At 40.2% G+C, this 22,128-nt stretch overlaps 1 protein-coding gene across 1 annotated transcript in view; it reads left to right on the forward strand.

The window, feature by feature from the left end:
• Positions 1-22,128, forward strand: part of PCCB (propionyl-CoA carboxylase subunit beta) — an 84,552-nt gene that overhangs the window by 38,806 nt on the left and 23,618 nt on the right. The window contains exons 8-9 of the mRNA XM_036851045.1: positions 504-624; positions 2,519-2,600. Of these exons, the coding sequence (XP_036706940.1) occupies positions 504-624; positions 2,519-2,600 (203 nt within the window). The remainder of the gene's footprint in view (positions 1-503; positions 625-2,518; positions 2,601-22,128) is intronic.

Here is a 22,128-nt window from a genome sequence, read left to right on the forward strand (position 1 = left end):
TTATTTTTTATTGTCCAGCTTTCTTGAGTGTTAATGGACATATAACCAGGCATTATTCCAGTTGCTGGGCTGCAGTGATAAGACAGGCCTGGCCTCTACCCCGTTGGAGCTGATACTCTCGGGGAGATGTAAGGCAGTAAACAGGGAAATAGGTGCTGCAGGGAAAAGTGTGATGAGAATTCCCACCTGGTCCAGGGATGGAGAGTGAGGGGTGTGGGGAAAGTTGTGCTCTGGAGAGGGGCAGGGAAAGCCTCGGCAAGTAGGCGACACTAGGCCAAAGACCTGGATGATGAAAGGAGTGACCCTTGCAGAGAGAACAGGCTGCATGGACTGAGGGTCAGCCTGAAGGTGTGTGGTGTGGTACCATCCTCAGTGGAGGGGGTGGCGACAGGGCTGTCGGCACAGTCTGCTGCAGATCCGCCCTAGAGGGGGCAGGTGGGCATGAAGCTGCGTCTCTGGGCTGACAGGCGCCCTCGCCCATTATATACTCCCTGTTTTCTCAGGCGTGGCCCACAGAGCTTTTGAAAACGACGTTGACGCCTTGTGTAATCTCCGGGAGTTCTTCAACTACTTGCCTCTCAGCAATCAGGACCCGGCCCCCGTCCGTGAGTGCCATGATCCCAGGTGAGTTGCAGGCCGGAGCTCTTTCTCTCGTTTTGCAGGTTGGCTTGTCCTTCTCTGGCCCCTGTGCCCTGGCGGGACCTCCAGGGTCTGTCCTGGTGGGCAGCTTGGAGTAGACTGTGCAGTGGAGTCAGTTGTAGGCATGGTGGTGGCATGTCTGGGTATAGGAGCCACGAAGGATTTTATTTACTTATTTAAAAAGAAATTTAAAAAAAATTTTCTGACCACGCTGTGTGGCATGCAGGATCTTAGTTCCTCCACCAGGGATCAAATCCATGCCCCCTGCAGTGGAAGCTCAGACAGAGTCTTAACCACTGGACTGCCAGGGAAATCCCAAGAGATTTTATTTTTATTCACGTTTTTCCTCTCTGTAATATCTGACAAGTAGCTTGGGAGTAAAAAGTGGCCAAAAAAAATATTATTTCTGAGTCTTTGTCCAGAATTGAGAGAGATTTTTTTTTTTTTTTGGTCTTAACATAAAATAAATAAATGTGAAATGATTCAGACAGCATGCCCTTTAGGAAATGTGCTGTGCACACCTGCTTGTGGCCAGAAGCCGGGGCATTCCTGGGGAAGGGTGTGTTGCTGACCACCTAGTGAAGGCCTTCTTTCCTTCGTGCTATTCCGGCCACTGCTTGATGTGGGGGGCACCGCAGATTAAGCCAGAAGCCCAGCTGGGGAACTATAGCTCCAGACCGCTGGCTGCTGTCTTCTCCATTTTGTTTCCTCTCTGATTTTGAAGCACTCACTTGGCCTGCAGTACTTCTGCAGAAGGACTTGAAATTGTGTCCCTCGGGAAGAAGCCGTTTTCAGATGCTGCCCTGGGCTTCTACCTATGGGGCCGTGTCTGGGCCAGGGATGCTCTGAAGAGTCATGTCCCCAGGGCCCCTCCTTGTCTGCCTCGGCCTCACTCCTCAGGGGATAAAATCAGTGGCCCACTGTGTGTAGTCATGAGAGGGAGGGTGGTCACAAGGCCCAGAAGCGATGGGCACAGCCTCCTTTTCTGAGCTGCTGTACTGTTTGGGGTTCTTTTTTTTTTGAATTTATTTATGGCTGTGTTGGGTCTTCGTTTCTGTGCGAGGGCTTTCTCTAGTTGTGGCAAGTGGGAGCCACTCTTCATCGCGGTGCGCGGGCCTCTCACTATTCCGGCCTCTCTTGCTGCGGAGCACAGGCTGCAGACGCGCAGGCTCAGTAGTTGTGGCTCACGGGCCCAGTTGCCCCGCGGCATGTGGGATCTTCCCAGACCAGGGCTCGAACCCGTGTTCCCTGCATTGGCAGGCAGATTCTCAACCACTGCGCCACCAGGGAAGCCCTGTTTGGGGTTCTTGAAAGGTTTAGGACATCATTTGAAGGTGTTATGGTCCGAGGGCCCAGACATGTCTGAACAGCCTGCTTTGGCCCAGCCATACCTCCTCTTCATTCAGTCCCAGGGAAGCTGTATGCATATGTGTAAACAGCACATGAAAAGTAAGGGAGGACTTTGTTACTGGGTGGGGCTGTACCCAAGACGCTGGTGCCGAGCTCTTTGGGAAGCTGGGCTTGATGGTACAGTGGCTTGTTTACTACAATGTCCTTTGGTGCTCCATACAATACCTAGAATGTAGGAGGTGTTCAGAGAGGATAAATGAAGGAATCTCCACATTCAGGGGAATAAGCTCATTTTTTTTTCCTCAGAATGAAAACAGAAAGATCTTCTGGGTTAATATCAAGCTCAGGTTCAGTTTAATATGGTGGTAACAAAGGAATGTGTCTTTGGGGACTGCTTTGCAAGCCCAGCAGGGACAGAATCAGTCCAACCCCCGTGCTGTGTCTCCCCCATTTCCTCTCCCATTCCCCACCCACAGAAGGCAATGGGCTCTTCCATGTTGATTATATCTGCTTCTTTTTCTATCCAAAGTGACCGTCTGGTTCCTGAGCTTGATACAATTGTCCCTTTGGAATCTACCAAAGCCTACAACATGGTGGACATCATACACTCTGTAAGTGCCACATCTGTCTGTCTTGTCTGTGCTGGCTCAGCCATGTGCGTGTCATTGTGCTTTGGCTCAGTGAGGAAGTGCTGGACCCACAGGCCTTACCATTGGGCAACACAGGCAGGGCACGGGGTGGCACAGAACAAGGGCACTGAGTAGTGTGTTATGGGAAGAGCTAGTGGCTGTGGCCACCCTACTGGCTTGGATGGGCTTGGGGGCATGGCAGGTGGGTCCGCAGAGCTCAGGGCTCCTGAGCTGGCACTCTGAGACCCATAGAGTAAGGGCCGTGTCTCCAGAGCCTGGAGTTGAGGCAGGATGACTCTTCATGTACCTCTGTTTGGAGCCTCCTGCTCAGAGGGCATTTTTTTTTTCCTCTGGAGGAAGGAGAGTACACAAGGTGTCCTGTGACAGGGTTGAGGGGTGTGCGTGTAGGTCGGAGGAGGACGGGAGTCGTTTGTAACCTTTTTCTTGGTGTAGCAGGTTGCTGGGCCATTAAGTGAAGAGACAGTGTTGGGGTGAACTGGGGGCATCTGTCGATGGCCATTGTCTCCCTCACACTTTCCTACACGCACTGTGCTCTTAGCTCTTCTCGCTTAACTGAACCCAGACGGCTCTGTGGGCACGGCCTCTCCCGGGGCCCTGGCTCTCCCAGTGACCTGTTCCTCCTCCCGGTACTGCGGGGAGTCAGCGTGAGTCAGCAGCCGTGGCCGGGCTCTGCCCCTCCTCGTTGCTGGGTTCTTAGCCTGCTGAGCACCATCTGAGCCCGATTCTACCAGCATGTCCTCCTCTGACCTTAGCCTTCAGTACTCTACACCCTCACAGTTGTCCTGTCCGTCTCTCACCACCTCTGCTCCTGGGCTCTCCAGCCCTCGATCATCCCACTCCTCTGGAGCCCTCTGCCCCTCCTGGCCTCTGCCTTCCTGGCCCAGCTTGGACTCTGCCATTGTGCCGGATGTTAACAGCCAGGCCCTGTTCTCAGTGTTGGTGCCGTGTGACACTGTGATGGACAGAAACCCTGCCTCGGCAACCTCACATTTGGGTGAGAGATTCAGAGAACAAAAGCACACATGGCATGGGTAGTTTTAGGTCCAAGAATAGTGTGAAGAAGGTAAAATGGCGTCTGTGTCATCCATGCTCCAATTCTCCTTTTGCCCTGTGGAGTCCCATCCCTGGTTCAAGGCTGCAGCAATCCATCCATCCACATCCACACACCCATCCATCCATCCATCCATCCATCCATCCATCCATCCATCCATCCATCCATCCATCCATCCACACACCCATCCATCCATCCATCCACACACCCATCCATCCATCCATCCATCCATCCATCCATCCATCCATCCATCCATCCATCCATCCATCCATCCACACACCCATCCATCCATCCATCCACATACCCATCCATCCATCCATCCATCCATCCATCCATCCATCCATCCATCCATCCATCCATCCATCCATCCATCCATTCATCCACACACCCATCCATCCATCCATCCATCCATCCATCCATCCATCCATCCATCCATCCATCCACACACCCATCCATCCATCCATCCATCCATCCATCCATCCATCCATCCATCCATCCATCCATCCACATCCACACACCCATCCATCCATCCGGTCACTTATTCATCCACCCACCCATGTTGCCAGTGGGGCCTGAGCCTGCCAGAGGAAAGCCCCACAGCCTTGCTCCAGCCTGAGCTGGGCCCTCGGTTCACCTCTCTGGTCTCTGGCTTGAATATGTGCCGTGAACCTCCCCTCAGCTCCTGTTTTTATCTTCTTCACTTTCCCTGATCAAAACCCTAACTTCCTTCTCTATTCCCCACTCTGATTAGATGACATCAGCATTTCCTTCGTGGAGAAAATTGAGAGCATCAGGTTCATCACTCTCCATAGGTGCCTGTTTCTCCCTCTCCACCATCCCTCCGTGTCTCCCCAGGCTCAAAGAATGAGGTGCCTTCACCTGGGCTCCTCACTCCATTGCTTCCTATCTGGCATCTTGCTTTCTTGACTGGTTTAACTTCTTCTCCCTCTCTTAACTCCTTCCTCTTGGCAATAAATGTGTTTGAACATGTATGGACTTCTTGTCTGCTAAACCAAACCCTTCTTAACCTGAATCTCCGTTTAACTGATGTCCACAGTCTTTTCTGCCTTTTTCCTTAAACTCCTCTTGTCTCTTCTTCCTTTATTCCTCTCTGGAATCTGGTTTCTGCTTTTCTCCCTCTGTTGTATGACAGCTCTCCTAATGGCCTCTCCAAATTGCTAAATCCAGGGAACTAAGGTCATTAAAGAGGTATAGTTACAGAGGTAACCATTATTAAAATAAATATAAATCCTCCTAAATAACAGAAACATTTATATAGAATAGATCAAATAAATGCATCACATAGAGAAACAGACAAGCCTCCCCAGTGTTCTCTTCCAGGCATTGTTTTCCCACCAAGCCCCTGAGGGAAACCACCATCTTGACCTTTAACAGCATAAATTAGTTTTTCTTGGTTTTGTATACTATATAAATGGAATCATTTAGTGTGTGGTCTTTTCCGTCTGGCTGCTTTCATTCAATGAGATGACTGAAATTCGTCCATATTGTTGCAATGCATGTTATTCTCATGGTTCTCCTTAGCCTTTTTTTTTTTTTTGATGCTTTTAAAAAAAAATTTTAGAATTTTATTTATTTTTTTATACAGCAGGATCTTATTAGTTATCCATTTTATACGTATTAGTGTATATATGTCAATCCCAATCTCCCAATTCATCCCACCACCAACACCCCCCACCACCACTTTCCCCCCTTGGTGTCCATAAGTTTGTTCTCTACATCTGTGTCTCAATTTCTGCCCTGCAAACTGGTTCATCTGTACCATTTTTCTAGGTTCCACATATTTGCATTAATATACGATGTTTGTTTTTCTCTTTCTGACTTACTTCACTCTGTATGACAGTCTCCAGATCTATCCACGTCTCTACAAATGACCCAATTTCGTTCCTTTTTATGGCTGAGTAATATTCCATTGTATATATGTACCACATCTTCTTTATACATTTGCCTGTCGATGGGCATTTAGGTTGCTTCCATGACCTGGCTATTGTAAATAGTGCTGCAGTGAACATTGCGGTGCATGTGTCTTTTTGAATTATGGTTTTCTCTGGGTATATGCCCAGTAGTGGGATTGCTGGGTCATATGGTAGTTTTTTAAGGAATCTCCATAGTGGCTGTATCAATTTACATTCCCACCAACAGTGCAAGAGGGGTCCCTTTTCTCCACACCCTCTCCAGCATTTGTTGTTTGTAGATTTTCTGATGATGCCCATTCTAACTGGTGTGAGGTGATACCTCATTGTAGTTTTGATTTGCATTTCTCTAATAATTAATGATGTTGAGCAGCTTTTGATGTGCTTCTTGGCCATCTGTATGTCTTCTTTGGAGAAATGTCTATTTAGGTCTTCTGCCCATTTTTTGATTGGGTTGTTTGTTTTTTAAATATTGAGCTGCATGAGCTGTTTATATATTTTGGAGATTTATCCTTTGTCCGTTGATTCATTTGCAAATATTTTCTCCTATTCTGAGGGTTGCCTTTTTGTCTTGTTTGTAGTTTGCTTTGCAAAGCTTTTAAGTTTCATTAGGTCCCATTTGTTTATTTTTGTTTTTATTTCCATTACTCTAGGAGGTGGATCAAAAGAGATCTTGCTGTGATTTATGTCAAAGAGTGTTCCTCCTATGTTTTCCTCTAAGAGTTTTATAGTGTCCGGTCTTACATTTAGGTCTCTAATCCATTTTGAGTTTATTTTTGTTTATGGTGTTAGGGAGTGTTCTAATTTCATTTTTTACGTGTAGCTGTCCAGTTTTCCCAGCACCACTTATTGAAGAGACTGTCTGTTCTCCATTGTATATCCTTGCCTCCTTTGTCATAGATTAGTTGACCATAGCTACGTGGGTTTATCTCTGGGCTTTCTATCCTGTTCCATTGATTTATATTTCTGTTTTTGTGCCAGTACCATATTGTCTTGATTACTGTAGCTTTGTAGTATAGTCTGAAGTCCTCCAGCTCCGTTTTTTTCCCTCAAGACTGCTTTGGCTATTCGGGGTCTTTTGTGTCTCCATACAAATTTTAAGACTTTTTATTCTAGTTCTGTAAAAAAATGCCATTGGTAATTTGATAGAGATTGCACTGAATCTGTAGATTGCTTTGGATAGTATAGTCATTTTCACAATATTGATTCTTCCAATCCAAGAACATGGTATATCTCTCCATCTGTTGGTATCATCTTTCGTTTCTCTCATGAGTGTCTTATAGTTTTCTGCATACAGGTTTTTTGTCTCCCTTGGTAGGTTTATTCCTAGGTATTTTATTCTTTTTGTTGCAGTGGTAAATGGGAATGTTACCTTAATTTCTCTTTCAGATTTTTCATCATTAGTGTATAGGAATGCAAGAGATTTCTGTGCATTCATTTTGTATCCTGCAACTTTACCAAATTCATTGATTAGCTCTAGTAGTTTTCTGGTGGCATTTTTAGGATTCTCTAGTATCATGTCATCTGCAAACAGTGACAGTTTTACTTCTTCTTTCCCAATTTGTATTCCCTTTATTTCTTTTAATTCTCTGATTGCTGTGGCTAGGACTTCGAAAACTATGTTGAATAATAGTGGTGAGAGTGGACAACCTTGTCTTGTTCCTGATCTTAGAGGAAATGCTTTCAGTTTTTCACCATTGAGAATGATGTTTGCTGTGGGTTTGTCATATATATAGCCTTTATTATGTTGAGGTAGGTTCCCTGTGTGCCCACTTTCTGGAGAGTTTTTATCATAAATGGGTGTTGAATTTTGTCAAAAGCTTTTTCTGCATCTATTGAGATGGTCTTATGGTTTTTCTTCTTCAATTTGTTAATATGGTGTATCACTTTGATTTTGCATATATTGAAGAATCCTTGCATCCCTGGGATAATCCCACTTGATCATGGTGTTTGATTCTTTTAATGTGTTGTTGGATTCTGTTTGCTAGTATTTTGTTGAGGATCTTTGTATCTATATTCATCAGTGATATTGGTCTGTAATTTTCTTTTTTTGTAGTATCTTTGTCTGGTTTTGGTATCAGGGTGATGGTGGCCTCATAGAATGAGTTTGGGAGTGTTCCTTCCTCTGCAATTTTTTAGATGAGCTTGAGAAGGATGGGTGTTAGCTCTTCTCTAAATGTTTGATAGAATTCACCTATGAAGCCATCTGGTCCTGGACTTTTGTTTGTTGGAAGATTTTTAATCACAGTTTCAATTTCATTACTTGTGATTGGTCTGTTCCTATTTTCTGTTTCTTCCTGGTTCAGTCTTGGAAGGTTATACCTTTCTAAGAATTTGTCCATTTCTTCCAGGTTGTCCATTTTATTGGCATAGAGTTGCTTGTAGTAATCTCTTAGGATGCTTTGTATTTCTCCGGTGTCTGTTGTAACTTCTCGTTTTTCATTTCTAATTTTCTTGATTTGAGTCCTCTCCCTCTTGATGAGTCTGGCTAATGGTTTATCAATTTTGTTTATCTTCTCAAAGAACCAGCTTTTAGTTTTATTGATCTTGCTATTGTTTCCTTTGTTTCTATTTCATTTATTTCTGCTCTGATCTTTATGAATTCTTTCTTTCTGCTAACTTTGGGTTTTGTTTGTTCTTCTTTAGGTGTAAGGTTCCGTTAGGTGTAAGGTTAGATTGTTTATTTGAGATTTTTCTTGTTTCTTCAGGTAGGCTTGTATTGTTATAAACTTCCCTCTTAGAACTGCTTTTGCTGCATCCCATAGGTTTTGGATCGTCATGTTTTCGTTGTCATTTGTCTCTAGGTATTTTTTGATTTCCTCTTTGATTTCTTCAGTGATCTCTTGGTTATTTAGTAACGTATTGTTTAGCCTCCATGCGTTTGTGTTTTTTACGTTTTTTTCTCTGTAATTGATTTTTTAAAAAATTTATTTATTTTTGGCTGTGTTGGGACTTCGTTGCTGTGCGTGGGCTTTCTCTAGTTGCGCTGAGCGGGGGCTACTCTTCGTTGCGGTGCGCAGGCTTCTCATTGCGGTGGCTTCTCTTGTTGCGGAGCACGGGCTCTAGGTGTGCGGGCTTCAGTAGTTGTGGCACATTGGCTCAGTAGTTGTGGCTCGCGGGCTCTAGAGCGCAGGCTTGGTAGTTGTGGCGCACGGACTTAGTTGCTCCGCGGCATGTGGGATCCTCCCAGACCAGGGCTCAAACCCGTGTCTCCTGCATTGGCAGGCGGATTCTTAACCACTGCGCCACCAGGGAAGCCCCTGTAATTGATTTCTAATCTCATAGCATTATGGTCAGAAGAGATGCTTGATATGATTTCAATTTTCTTAAATTTACTGAGGCTTGATTTGTGACCCAAGATGTGATGTATCCTGGAGAATGTTCCGTGTGCACTTGAGAAGAAAGTGTAATCTGCTGTTTTTGGATGGAATGTTCTATAACTATCAATTAAATCTATCTGGTCTTTTGTGTCATTTAAAGCTTGTGTTTCCTAATTAATTTTCTGTTTGGATGATCTGTCCATTGGTGTAAGTGAGGTGTTAAAGTTCTCCACTATTATTGTGTTACTGCTGATTTCCTCTTTTATAGCTGTTAGCAGTTGCTTTATGTATTGAGATGCTCGTATGGTGGGTGCGTATATATTTATAATTGTTATATCTTCTTCTTGGATTGATCCCTTGACCATTATGTCGTGTCCTTCTTTGTCTCTTGTAACATTCTTTATTTTAAAGTCTATTTTATCTGATAGGAGTATTGCTACTCCAGGTTCCTTTTGATTTCCATTTGCATGGAATATCTTTTTCCATTGCCTCACTTTCAGTCTGTATGTGTCCCTAGGTCTGAAGTGGGTCTCTTGTAGACAGCATATATATGGGTCTTGTTTTTGTATCCATTCATCAGGCCTGTGTCTTTTGGTTGGAGCATTTAATCCATTCACGTTTAAGGTAATTATCGATATGTATGTTCCTATTACCATTTTCTTAATTGTTATGAGTTTGTTTGTTTTTTAAAAAATAAATTTATTTATTTATTTTTGGCTGTGTTGGGTCTTCGTTGCTGTGTGCAGGCTTTCTCTAGTTGTGAGCAGGGGTACTCTGTTGCGGTGCACGGGCTTCTCATTGTCGTGGCTTCTCTTGTTGTGGAGCACGGGCTCTAGGCGCGTGGGCTTCAGTAGTTGTGGCATGTGGGCTCAGTAGTTGTGGCTTGCGGGCTGTAGAGCACAGACTCAGTAGTTTTGGCACATGGGATCTTCCTGGGCCAGTGCTCGAACCCATGTCCCCTGCCCTGGCAGGCGTATTCTTAACCACTGCGCCACCAGGGAAGCCCTATGAGTTTGTTTCTGTAGGTCCCTTTCTTCTCTTGTGTTTCCCACTGAAAGAAGTTCCTTCAGCATTTGTTGTAGATCTGGTTTGATGGTGCTGAATTCTCTTAGCTTTTGCTTGTCTGTAAAGCTTTTGATTTCTCCATCGAATCTGAATGAGATCCTTGCCGGGTAGAGTAATCTTGGTTGTAGGTTCTTCCCTTTCATCACTTTAAATATATCATGCCACTCCTTTCTGGCTTGTAGAGTTTCTGCTGAGAAATCAGCTGTTAATGTTATGGGAGTCCCTTGTATGTTATTTGTCTTTTTTCCCTTGTTGCTTTCAATAATTTTTCTTTATCTTTAATTTTTGTCAGTTTGATTACTGTGTGTCTCGGCGTGATTTTCCTTGGGTTTATCCTGCCTGGGACTCTCTGTGCTTCATGGACTTGGGTGGCTATTTTCTTTCCCATGTTAGGGAAGTTTTTGACTATAATCTCTTCAAATATTTTCTTGGGTACTTTCTCTTTGTCTTCTCCTTCTGGGACCCCTATAATGTGAATGTTGTTGTGTTTATTCTCCCAGAGGTCTCTTAAGCTGTATTCATTTCTTTTCCTTCTTTTTTCTTTATTCTGTTCCATGGCAGTGAATTCCACCATTCTGTCTTCCAGGTGTCTTATCCGTTCTTCTTCCTTAGTTATTCTTGTATTGATTCCTTCTACAGTATTTTTCATTTCAGTTATTGTGTTGTTCATCTCTGTTTGTTTGTTCTTTAATTCTTCTAGGTCTTTGTTAAACATTTCTTGCATCTTCTCGATCGTTGCTGCCATTCTTTTTCTGAGGTCTTGGACCTTCTTCACTATCATTATTCTGAATTCTTTTTCTGGAAGATTACCTATCTCCACTTCATTTAGTTGTTTTTCTGGGGTTTTATCTTGTTCCTTCATCTGGTACATAGCCCTCTGGCTTTTCATCTTGTGTGTCTTTCAGTAAATGTGGTTTTTGTTCCACAGGCTGCAGGATTGTAGTTCTTCTTGCTTCTGCTGTCTGCCCTCTGCTCTCCTTAGTCTTTTGTATGAACAGACCACGGTTTATCTACTGTTGGTGGGCATTTGGGTAATTTCTAGTTTGGGATTATTACAGATAGTTCTGATATGATCATTCTGTTATGCGATTTTGGTAAATAAACGAATAAACAAGCTTCCACGTTTCTGTTGAATCTGTAGTGAGGAGTGGAAGTACCGCCTCATAGCCAGGCATGCATGGAGCCTTAGTGGACCCTGCCCAAGGGTTCTTCAAAGGCTGAGTCAGTTTGCACTCCCGCCAGCAGCATTTGAGAGTTCTGGTGCCTTAACATTGTCACCAACACTTGACCAATACCATACTGCCTTAATTATTCAGTTGATGGTACGCTTTCACATCTGGTAGAGATAGTTCCTCTTGATTATTCTTTTCTTGGAATTTTCTTGCCTAGTCTTGTTTATTTTTCCATATGAAATTTAGAAGTCAGTTTGTCTTGTTTTAGGGTGAAAGTGGGGGGTGGAAGTAGGGTATCCTTTTGTTGTTTTTATTGGGATCCCATTAAATTTATGCACTAACTAGGGAAAATTGACATCCTTATGAATCTGAAACAATCTAAAAACACAGTTTGCATTTTTATTTGTTAAACTGTACTTTTTTCTCCTTGACTGTTTTAAAGATTTCCTTGCTTATTCCTAAGTATCTTTTTATTGTAGATGGGGTCTTTTCTATCTTCTGTTGTTTTTTAGGTATATATGAAAGCTTTAGATTCTGTTTATCAATTTTATATCCAATTACCTATTAAGTTCTCTTATTATTTGTTATAGTTTTTCACTGTTAATTCTTTTGGCTTTTTCAAGTATATTAGTATATTGCCTACATACAAATAGTTTTGTCTTTTCCTTTCCAGTTATGTTATATCATTTCTTTCTCTTGTTCAGTTGCATTGACTGTACCTCCATATATTATCAAATGCAGTGATAAGCAGCAGTTGTCATAGTGGGCATCTTTGTTTTGTTCCTAACTTTAGAGAGACTGTCATTAGTGTTTCCTAATTTTATATCTTTTTCTCATGTTAAGAAAGCTACCACTGCTTCCTATTTTTTTTTAACATCTTTACTGGAGTATAGTTGCTTTACAATGTTGTGTTGGTTTCTGCTGTATAACAAAGTGAATCAGCTATATGTATACATATATCCCCATGTCCCCTCCCTCTTGCGTCTCCCTCCCACCCTCCCTATCCCACACTGGTTCCTATTTTAATTTTTGTTGTTACCTACTTGTTTTCTTTTTAAATCACGGGTGGGTATTGAATATTGCTAAATGCCCTTTCAGCATTTATAGAGATAATCACATGATTTTTCTTAGTTCTATTTGTAAATATATCTTAATACTTGTTATATTTTATAAATGTTTTATTTTGAATGTTTACATCAATATCATGGAATGTTAGCTGATTTTGGGGGTATTTTAAACTTTTTATTTTATATTGGAGTATAGCCGATTAACAATGTTTTGATAGTTTCAGGTGCACAGCAAAGGGACTCAGCCATACATATGCATGTATCCATTCTCCCCCAAGGTCCCCTACCACCCAGGCTGCCACATAACATTGAGCAGAGTTCCCTGTGCTATACAGTAGGGCCTTGTTGGTTATCCATTTTAAGTATAGCAGTATTTACATGTCGATCCCAAACTCCCTGACTGTCCCTTCTTTGAGGAGGTGGTGTATTTTAAAATCAGGTTTTGGTGTCAGTGCTCTTGCATCATTTATTAGTTTGCTAGGGCTGCCATAACAAAATACCACAGACTGAATTGCTTAAACAAAAATTAATTTTCTCGCGGTTCTGGAGGCTAGAAGTCCAGGATTGAGGTGCCAGCAGAATTGGTTTCTGGTGAGCCCTCTCTTCTGGTTTGCAGATGGCTGCCTTCCCACTGTGTCCCGATGTGGCCTTTCTTCTCTGTGCGCAAGAAAGAGAGATCTCTGGTGTCTTTTCCTCTTAAAAGGACACCAGGCCTTTCAAATTAGGGCCCCAACCTTTCTGACCTCATTTACTTTATCTCCTTAAAGGCTCTGTCTCCAAACATAATCACATTGGGGGTTAGGCTTCAATGTATGAATTTTGGGGGTGGGAGTACATCGTTCAGTTCATAAAGTGTCATAATGAGAATTTGCAAGTTTTCTATGCTTTGGAACAATTGAAGTAGCATTGGGATTATCTGCTCTTTAAAGATCTGGAGGGATTTTCCTGGTGGCGCAGTGGTTAGGAGTCTGCCTGCCAATGCAGGCGACATGGGTTCAGTCCCTGGTCCCGGAAGATCCCACATGCCGCGGAGCACCTAAGCCCGTGTGCCACAACTACTGAGCCAGTTTTGGTAAACTATATATATTTTTTCTATGAATTACCTATTCCATATTTTTAATTTTACCTGCATAGGATTATGCAGGGTTATATAGTCTCAGAAGATTAGCAAAATCTGTTTCAGTGGTTTTCTCTGACATTTCTTGTTTTATATTTTTTTGATAGTTACCTAGTAGTTGAAATATTTTATTGAGGTGTTTCAGAGAATCAACTTTTTGTTTAATTTTTGTTTCTTTTTAAAGCTATGTATTTTCTACTTTTTTATTGATTAATTCCTTTTGTGCTTTCTTTCAGTTAATCATTTTTTTTTCCTTCTCGAACTTTTGAGCTAGAAGTTTAATAAACTGAAACTTTATTAAACTCTGTTTCATTTTTAATACTGTATTTAAGTCCATTGTAGAAAACATAGTCAAATAGCCACATCTAACTGCAGGGGAGGTTAGGAAATATGATAGGCATTTGCCCATCGTTTCTTTTACAGTGGTAGAAACAGAAGCTGGATTTTTGATGGATACTTAGGAGTCTCTGCTACACTCTCTAAATCCTTTTTAAATAAAAGCAAATAATATGTACAAAGGAAAAAACTTAAGTATAGAAACATGTAAAATGAAATGCAAATATTTTCTCTCTCCTTCTTATCAGTCTTTCCCAGAGGTAAGCACTATTAAGTTTCTTGTGTATCTTTCCAGAAAAAAAATTATTTATATGTCAAATATATATCAATATATTTACTTTTAACTGAAAAAAGATTGTATTATAGACACTTTCACACCTTACTCTTTTTTCACTTTCTTTCCCTATCATGGCATACAGGTCTACCTTATTCATTATAATGACTGTATAGTACTCCATTGTATGGATGGAACATTATTTAAACATTACCGTACTGATGGACATTTAGATCTTTTACAGTTTTTGTTGTTATAGCAGTGCTGCAGTAAACATCTGTGTATTAGTATGTTTTTGTGACTATATCCATTGGATCAGAACTCAATAATGGAATTTTGTCAGTGAGCATGAATTCTTAAAATTGTTTAAAAAAAAAAAAAGAGGGGGAAGGTGGTATTTCTGGGTAGTCAAAGTCTCCTGAATCCAAAACTCTACACATACTTGAAAAACTATATGTACGTCAATAAGAAGAAAAAATAAAACTACCATTTCCATTCCTTTATCATAATTGTAAGACAGGAAACTACAAACTTCATATAACAATAAGTAGAACAATAAATACCACTTTTTAAAAAAAATTTATTATTATTTATTTTTGGCTGTGCTGGGTCTTAGTTGTGGCATGCGGGATCTTTAGTTGCAGCATGTGGACTCTTAGTTGCGTCATGCAGACTTCTTAGTTGTGGCATGCATGAGGGATCTAGTTCCCTGACCAGGGATCGAACCCAGGCCCCCTGCATTGGAAGCTCAGAGTCTTAACCACTGGACCACCATGGAAGTCCCTAAACACCACTTTCTAGTAGGACTGTTTCTTGAATTTTGGCAACAAGTCTCTGTGGAGAGCTGGAAGAAGTGTTGAGACACTGCTCAGAAGAAAGAGAAGGGAATTTAGAAGAAATCACTCAGGGAGAGAAAGTTCACTCTTTTCACTGTAAGAGTGAAAATACTGGAAAAGAGTCCTGTTAGGTCAGAAGAGTTACTTAAGGGGAGGGACTTAAACATGCACAAGAATCAAGAAAGCATGGAAGGGCATTCCTTCTAGCGAAGAAAGATTAAAAAGGAAGAGAGAGGCACCTTTGGAAATTGTGAAGTGAAGGAAAAATGAAGAAAGAGGTAAATTTATGTGTCTGCAAGATAAAAACAAAAAACTGAAGGTCATACTACCCCTTTCCCTACCACCCTCTCTAATATCAAGACACCCATTAGCTAAGTGGCACTTTGTTATACTGACAGAAGAGGGTGCTCTTGAACTGGGAATCTTGTTCACCATCCCAAACTGTCAACCCTGTCCACAAAATGCAGATACAAGTAGTTTATCTATACAGAGCTACTAAGATAAGAAAACCAAAAATGAGAATAAAAAACTTCACTTGACAAAACTCCCTTCATTGTAAAAGTTAGTCATTCAGCAGATGATCACACTGCAGTTGAGTTCAGTAGCCTCAAATCATCACCTGAGTTATGAAAATCAAATTCAGAAACTAATGACAGAATGGACATAAAATAGGAAGAAGTAAAGTTAGAGGTAACTGAATTAAAATGGGGGGGGACAAAATCATATATCAGAAATGAAGACAGAATTATAAAGTGCTCTAGGGAGAGTGTATTTGAATGAAATTTAATAAGGAATGTTGAAGAAAAGTGGGAAAACAACCAAAAGCATAAAGAAAAAGGTAAAAAAAATCAGAAAAAAGTGACTAAAATGGAAGATAGGCAAAGAAGACTGAACATACATATAACTGGAGTGTCTGGCGAAGGACAAACAGGAAGAGAATTAATGTTTAAAACTGTAATCCAAGAAGACATCCCAGAAAAAGACCCAGAGCTACATAATGAAATAGCTCACTGAGTGTATGGGAAAATTAACCAAGAATGATCAAACTCGAGTAAATATCCACATATAACTATTAGATTTTTTTTTTTTGGCTGCACCAGGTCTTTGCTGCAGCATGTGGGACCTTTGTTGTGGCATGTGAGACCTTTAGTTGCGGCATGCAGACTTCTTAGTTGCGGCATGTGGACTCTTAGTTGTGGCTTGTGGGCTTCTTAGTTGTGGCATGTGGACTCTTAATTGCAGCATGCATGCGGGATCTTGTTCTCCGACCAGGGATCGAACCCAGGCCCCCTGCATTGGGAGCATGGAGTCTTACCCACTGGACCACCAGGGAAGTCCCACTATTAGATTTTGAAAAGAAAAATCCTCAAGACTTTGAGGCAAAAAGATCAAATAACTTACAAGGATGGGAGAATTAGAGTAGCATCAGACTTTTCAAGAGCAACAACAAAGCAAGGCAACAATAGAGAAGCACTTCCCGGAGACTCCAGGAAAGACTAAGGATTTTATATCTGGCCAAGCTGATGTTCATGTATTAAGACTAAAGAAAACCAGCTAAAACTGAGGGAATTCTGTGTTCCCAGGCTCTTCTTGAGGAAGCTACTAGAGGATGAGTTTCATCCAACCAAGAGATTACTGGACAAATTTTAGGAAAAGGATCGATGGTGCTTATTTAATTATAAGACTAAAATAAGGTTGGTAATGAGGGTAGAGAACAATGTATAAATGCTATGTTTCAGTTGCAGAAAAAAATGCCACTGAAAGATGGAAGAGAAGGAAGAGTGAAAGAGTATAACAGAATAAGTATACTGATTGTTGTGACTCAACAGATATTAATAGTAGACAACCCCATTAATAAGACATTAAATGAGGAAACAGACTAAGGGCATTAAAAAGGTATAATTACAAAGGTAACCACTAGACCAAAAATATAAATCTTTGTAAACAGCAACATAAAGCATATTACTTGAACAGTAAATATAACATGGTATACAGAATAATTACAAGAATAAAAAACATCTGAAATAGCAATAAATATGAATGGCCTAACTTATTTATTAAACTTGTTTATCTCATTTATTTAAAGAAAAGGATGTTCAATTTCCCTCATAAAGCAAGACCAACTATATGTGGTGTACAAGAGACAAAGTGATTCTGAAAAGTTAAACGTAAGGGGTGGGGAAAGGTATGTCAGGAGAACAGAAACAATGCAGTGTGTGTGAGCCTAATATTGGGTGATGTGAAATTCAAGTATTTACTGTGACAAGGAAAGACATTTTCAGATGCTAAAAGCCATAATTCACAGTGATGATGTAAAAGATCTTTGCCCTAAATGATACAACTACCATCTTTAAAAAGGAGAAACTATAGGATGTCCAAGGAGACATAGGTAGAAATGAATAATAATAGATTTAAATGCACCATAATTAGTACAAGGTATGTCAAATGGACAAAAATAAGTAAGATATAGAAGACCTCAATAACATCACAGATAGATATTAAAGATCTGTTTCAGACTTTACAGCCTGGTAATAGGCAATGAATCTTATTCTCAAGTGCACATGGAACAGTCACAAAAGTTGATCACATATTTGGTCAGAAAGAAAGCATCCTAGCAGTCCATAAAGCAAAAATATTACAAAAACAATGATTAAGACTAGAAATTTATAGCTACAACAATAAAAGCACTGTCTCATTTAAAAATAAATCTTCTGTTAATTCCTGAATAAAAGGAGAAAATATAAGCCAAATGACAGAATTCTAAGAGAATAAAGATAATGAAAACACTACATATCAAAATCTGTGGAATACTGTCTATGAGAGGAGGAAAATTTATAGCCTTAATTGCTTAGTAAAAAATGAAAGAAGGAAAAGAAACTAAATTCTGCACTCAAAAAGCTGGGGAAAAATATTCTAAAGAATAACAAGACAGGATTTAATAAGGATGAAAGCAGAAATTTTATGACTTGAGAAATAGAAAAATAGCTGTAACTAATGGAATAGAGTAACTACTAGCTAACTTAAAAAAAAAGGCACAAGTAAAAAGTGGAAAGGAGAAATGATAGAGATAGAAGAAATTTAAAAATCATAAGAGGTTAGATGAATTGGACATTTTATTTGGAAAATACATTTTACCCAAAATTGACCCCATTAGAGGTAGAAAGCCTAAGTGGACCAAATTACATAGTAGTTATTTCACAAAAATAGCACTAGGCCCAGATAGTTTCATGTGGGAATTCTATGAAACCTTCAAAGACCAAAGAATCACAGTGCTACATAAATTATTTCAGATCATAGACAGTACACACACACACACACACACACACACACACACACACACACACACCCTTTACAAATTCTTTTTATGAAACAAGTATGACATTGATACCTGAACCTGATAAAGCTAGAACTGAAAAAGATTTCAGATTGGCATCACTTACCAATATTGATGCAACAATACCAAATAAATGTTAGCTAACAGACTCCAACACCATGTTAAAATTGTATACCATAAGCAAGTGGGATTTATTGTAGGAGTGCAAGGTTGGTTCTAGAAAATCTATAATGTACTGCGTTAATAGATAGACAGGAGAAAGATTATATGGTTGTTTTCATACATGCTGAGAAAGGGCTTTAAGAAAGTTCAACACCCATTTCTAATAGGAACACTCAAGAAAGTAGGAATTGATGAATACTTAACACGATAGAGTTTAATATACACTTTTTCAAAACCAAGCATCTTACTTAATATGGAAATACTTACACTAAGATCTGGGACAAGGCAAGGATGCTCTCTGTCTCCACTATTATTTAACATTGTACTGGAGGTATTAGCCAATACAATTAGATAAAGAAGAAGATCAATTAGAGGCAAAAAGCTTTGCAAAAGTTGACCTATGCTTGTGTATGACATAATATGCTAAAAATCCTAGGGAATGCGTGATAAAACTGAAACAATAAATAGGGAACAGGATATAAAATTAACCTAGGAATAGTCTTCATATACACAAACAGTAACCAATTATGTTGTGGTAATGTAAAAACTCCTTTTGCATAGCAATAGAGATAAAATATTTAGTAATAAACTTATGGGGCAAATTTTAAAACTTCTGAAAACCATGAAAATAGACTTGAACAGATGCAGAGACATCCCTTGTTCCTGGATATTGAGTTAATATAAGAACATCAAAAGAAAAGCTATGGCCATATCCTTTATTAAAGCATACTATAGTTAAAACAGTGTAGTCCTGGCACATAAATAGATCAGTGGAATAGAATAGAAAAGCTAGAAGTTGATTCAAGTACATATAGAATTCTGGTACATATGATAAAGGTATTATGTCAAATTCCAGGGGCAAAGATTAGTTTTTTAATAAATGGTGCTAGGGAATTGCCTGGCAGTCCAGTGGTTAGGACTCTGCTCTCTCACTGCCGAGGGCCCGGGTTCAATCCCTGGTTGGGGAACTAAGATCCCACAAGCCGTGCAGTGTGGCCCTGCAAAAAAAATAAATAAAAAATGGTGCTAGACAACTGGATAGCTGGTTAGGAAAATATAAAATTTTATTTGTAGTTTATACTATATACAAAAATAAACTACAAATAGATCAGAGAACTAAATATAATAAGTGAAATATTTAAAGAAAGCATAGATGAATTTCTCTAACTTTAGGAGAAGGTAAAGGATTTTGAACTGTGATTTAAAATTCAGTTTCAGTTAAAAAATTGATAAATATGACTGTATAAACATTTAAAAATTCCACTCTGCATAGCAAAAAATACATGAAGTTAGAAGACAACCGCGGGGACTTCCCTGGTGGCACTGTGGTTAAGAATCCACCTGCCATTGCAAGGGACATGGGTTTGAGCCCTGGTCCGGGAAGATCTGACATGCTGCGGAGCAGCTAAGCCCGTGCGTCATGACTACTGAGCTTGCACTCTAGAGCCTGAGACCCACAACTACTGAGCCTGCGTGCCACAACTGCTGAAGCCCGCGTGCCACAACTACTGAAGCCTGAGCACCTAGAGCCCGTGCTCTGCAACAAAGAGAAGCCACCACAGTGAGAAGCCCATGCACCGCAACAAAGAGTAGCCCCTGCTCGCTGCAACTAGAGAAAGCCCGCACACAGCAACGAAGACCCAGCGCAGCCATAAATGAATGAATGAATGAATGAATGACAACCAGGAATTCCCTGGTGGTCCAGTGGGTAGGACTCCATACTTCTACTGCAGGGGGCACAGGTTAAATCCCTGGTTGGGGAACTAAGATCCCATATGCCCCGTGGTGTGGCCTCCCCCCAAAACAACAACAACAACAACAACAAAAAAGACAACCAACAAACTGGGAGAAAATATTTGCAACATATATCACAAGTAAAGGACCAATATCCCTAATATGTAAAGAGCTTTTTAAAAAATTGAAGGAATAAAGACTAAAACTGATAGAAAAGCAGGCAAAAATCATAAATAGCTCACAAAAGAAGATATAAAATGGACCTTAAACATATTGGAAAGATGATCAGCTTTACTCATAATGCTAGAAATGCAACTTAAAATTATACTGAGTTATTTCTCCTTTGGCAGATTGGCCAGTGATTCAAAACTTGAAAATACTTTCCATGGTAAGTCTATGGGGAAGCAGACACTGTCATGCGTTGCTGGTAAGAGTTATGGTAATATCTGAGAGTTTGCCCCGGCAGTCCCACTTCTAGGAATTTACCCTGAAGATACACTTCCCACTTTACACAATTATAGATGCACAAGGTTCCTAATGTTACAGTGTTATTTATAATTGCAAAGTATTCTAAACAACCTGAATGTAAGTGTCAAAATAATGTACACAACACATAGGAGATTGGTTGAATAAACTTTGGTACGTCCACACAATGGAGTACTATGCAGGAGTGAAGAAGAGTGAGGAAAAGCTCTATGAACTGATATGGAGTGATTTCTAGGATATATTGTTAAGTGAAGAAACTCAGAGTGCAAGAGAGAAACCCAGAGTGTGAGAGAGTATCTATAGTTTGTTACTTTCCATCTAAGGTGGAAGGGGAATTAAAAAGCTATAAATGTATCTACTCATTCTTGCAGGGCACACACAAAGGATAACTCAGAAAGTGATGACATTAATAACAGGGTGAGGGAGTTCCCTCGTGGTCCAGTGGTTAGGACTCAGCACTTTCACTGCTGTGGGCCCGGGTTCGATCCCTGGTCAGGGAACTAAGATCCCGAAAGCTGTGCAGCACTGCAAAAAAAAACCCAAAACAAAAACAGGGTGAGTAGAAGGGATGGGGAGTGACACTATTAACCTATATTAATGTTTACATACTAAAAATAAAATCAAGATGGGGTGGGGGTAAACCTTTGAAATAAAAACAAATGAACCTGACTGTGTTTCAAATGAATAACTTTTGAACACAGTATTTTGACTATATACCTTTAGTCTAATGACAGAAATAGTTATAAAGAAATACTGAATATTAGGTTTTTTTTTTTTTTTTTTGCTGTCATATGGGTTAGCAATTCTGAAACCATTTCATTTACATTTGAGGATTGAATAATAAGTACGTTTTGAGGATAATGGGAGTTAGATGTCCACTGTAGGAGAAAGGAGTTATGGTATGGAAAGGGGGATACGAGAATGAACCCTGTAGTTGAATTGGAAGTTGGAATTGGAGTTATCAGTATGAACTCCTGGTTTTCATATTACTTATAGAAATAAGTGTGTGTGTGTGTGTGTGTGTGTGTGTGTATGTATGTAGATCTCCTAGCTCTGTGCTCTGGGCTAGCTTCTTAGAAGCAGCCATTTATTCTACCCCCCACCCTTGGGACCTGGTTCCCTTGGAGAAATGGCTGATTCTAGGGCTAGGGGCAGGAAGAAAATACAAGATGAACCTGAAAGTAAGGTAATTCCAGAATGTAAGGTAATGCTCAAAGAATGATGGAGAATCATCAAAAGGGCATAGGATCCACCTTGAATGAGCTCTCACTGTCAAATATGGGACAATTTGAACATAAAATAAATAATGTTGGTGGTAAAGATTATAATCCACATAATAAAACAAAAATCTATACCTTCATACTGTGGATTTCTCATAAGTAAATGGGAAAGGCAAAGACATTTTTGACAGTAGAATACCAAGTAATAAATGGAGAAGGAAAAATGGAGTTAGAAAAATTGTTTGGCAATTATCATGGCAGTTATTGGGTTAATAAGCAAGGATCATCCATAAATGCTAACTAAACCTACTAGGTAAAAGCTTGATGAAGCATAGGATTTTTACATAATTTCAGAATATTTCCCCACAAAATACTTATTAATTA

This window comes from Balaenoptera musculus, chromosome 4 (genome assembly GCF_009873245.2).
Source record: "Balaenoptera musculus isolate JJ_BM4_2016_0621 chromosome 4, mBalMus1.pri.v3, whole genome shotgun sequence".
Classification (NCBI taxonomy): Eukaryota; Metazoa; Chordata; class Mammalia; order Artiodactyla; family Balaenopteridae; genus Balaenoptera; species Balaenoptera musculus.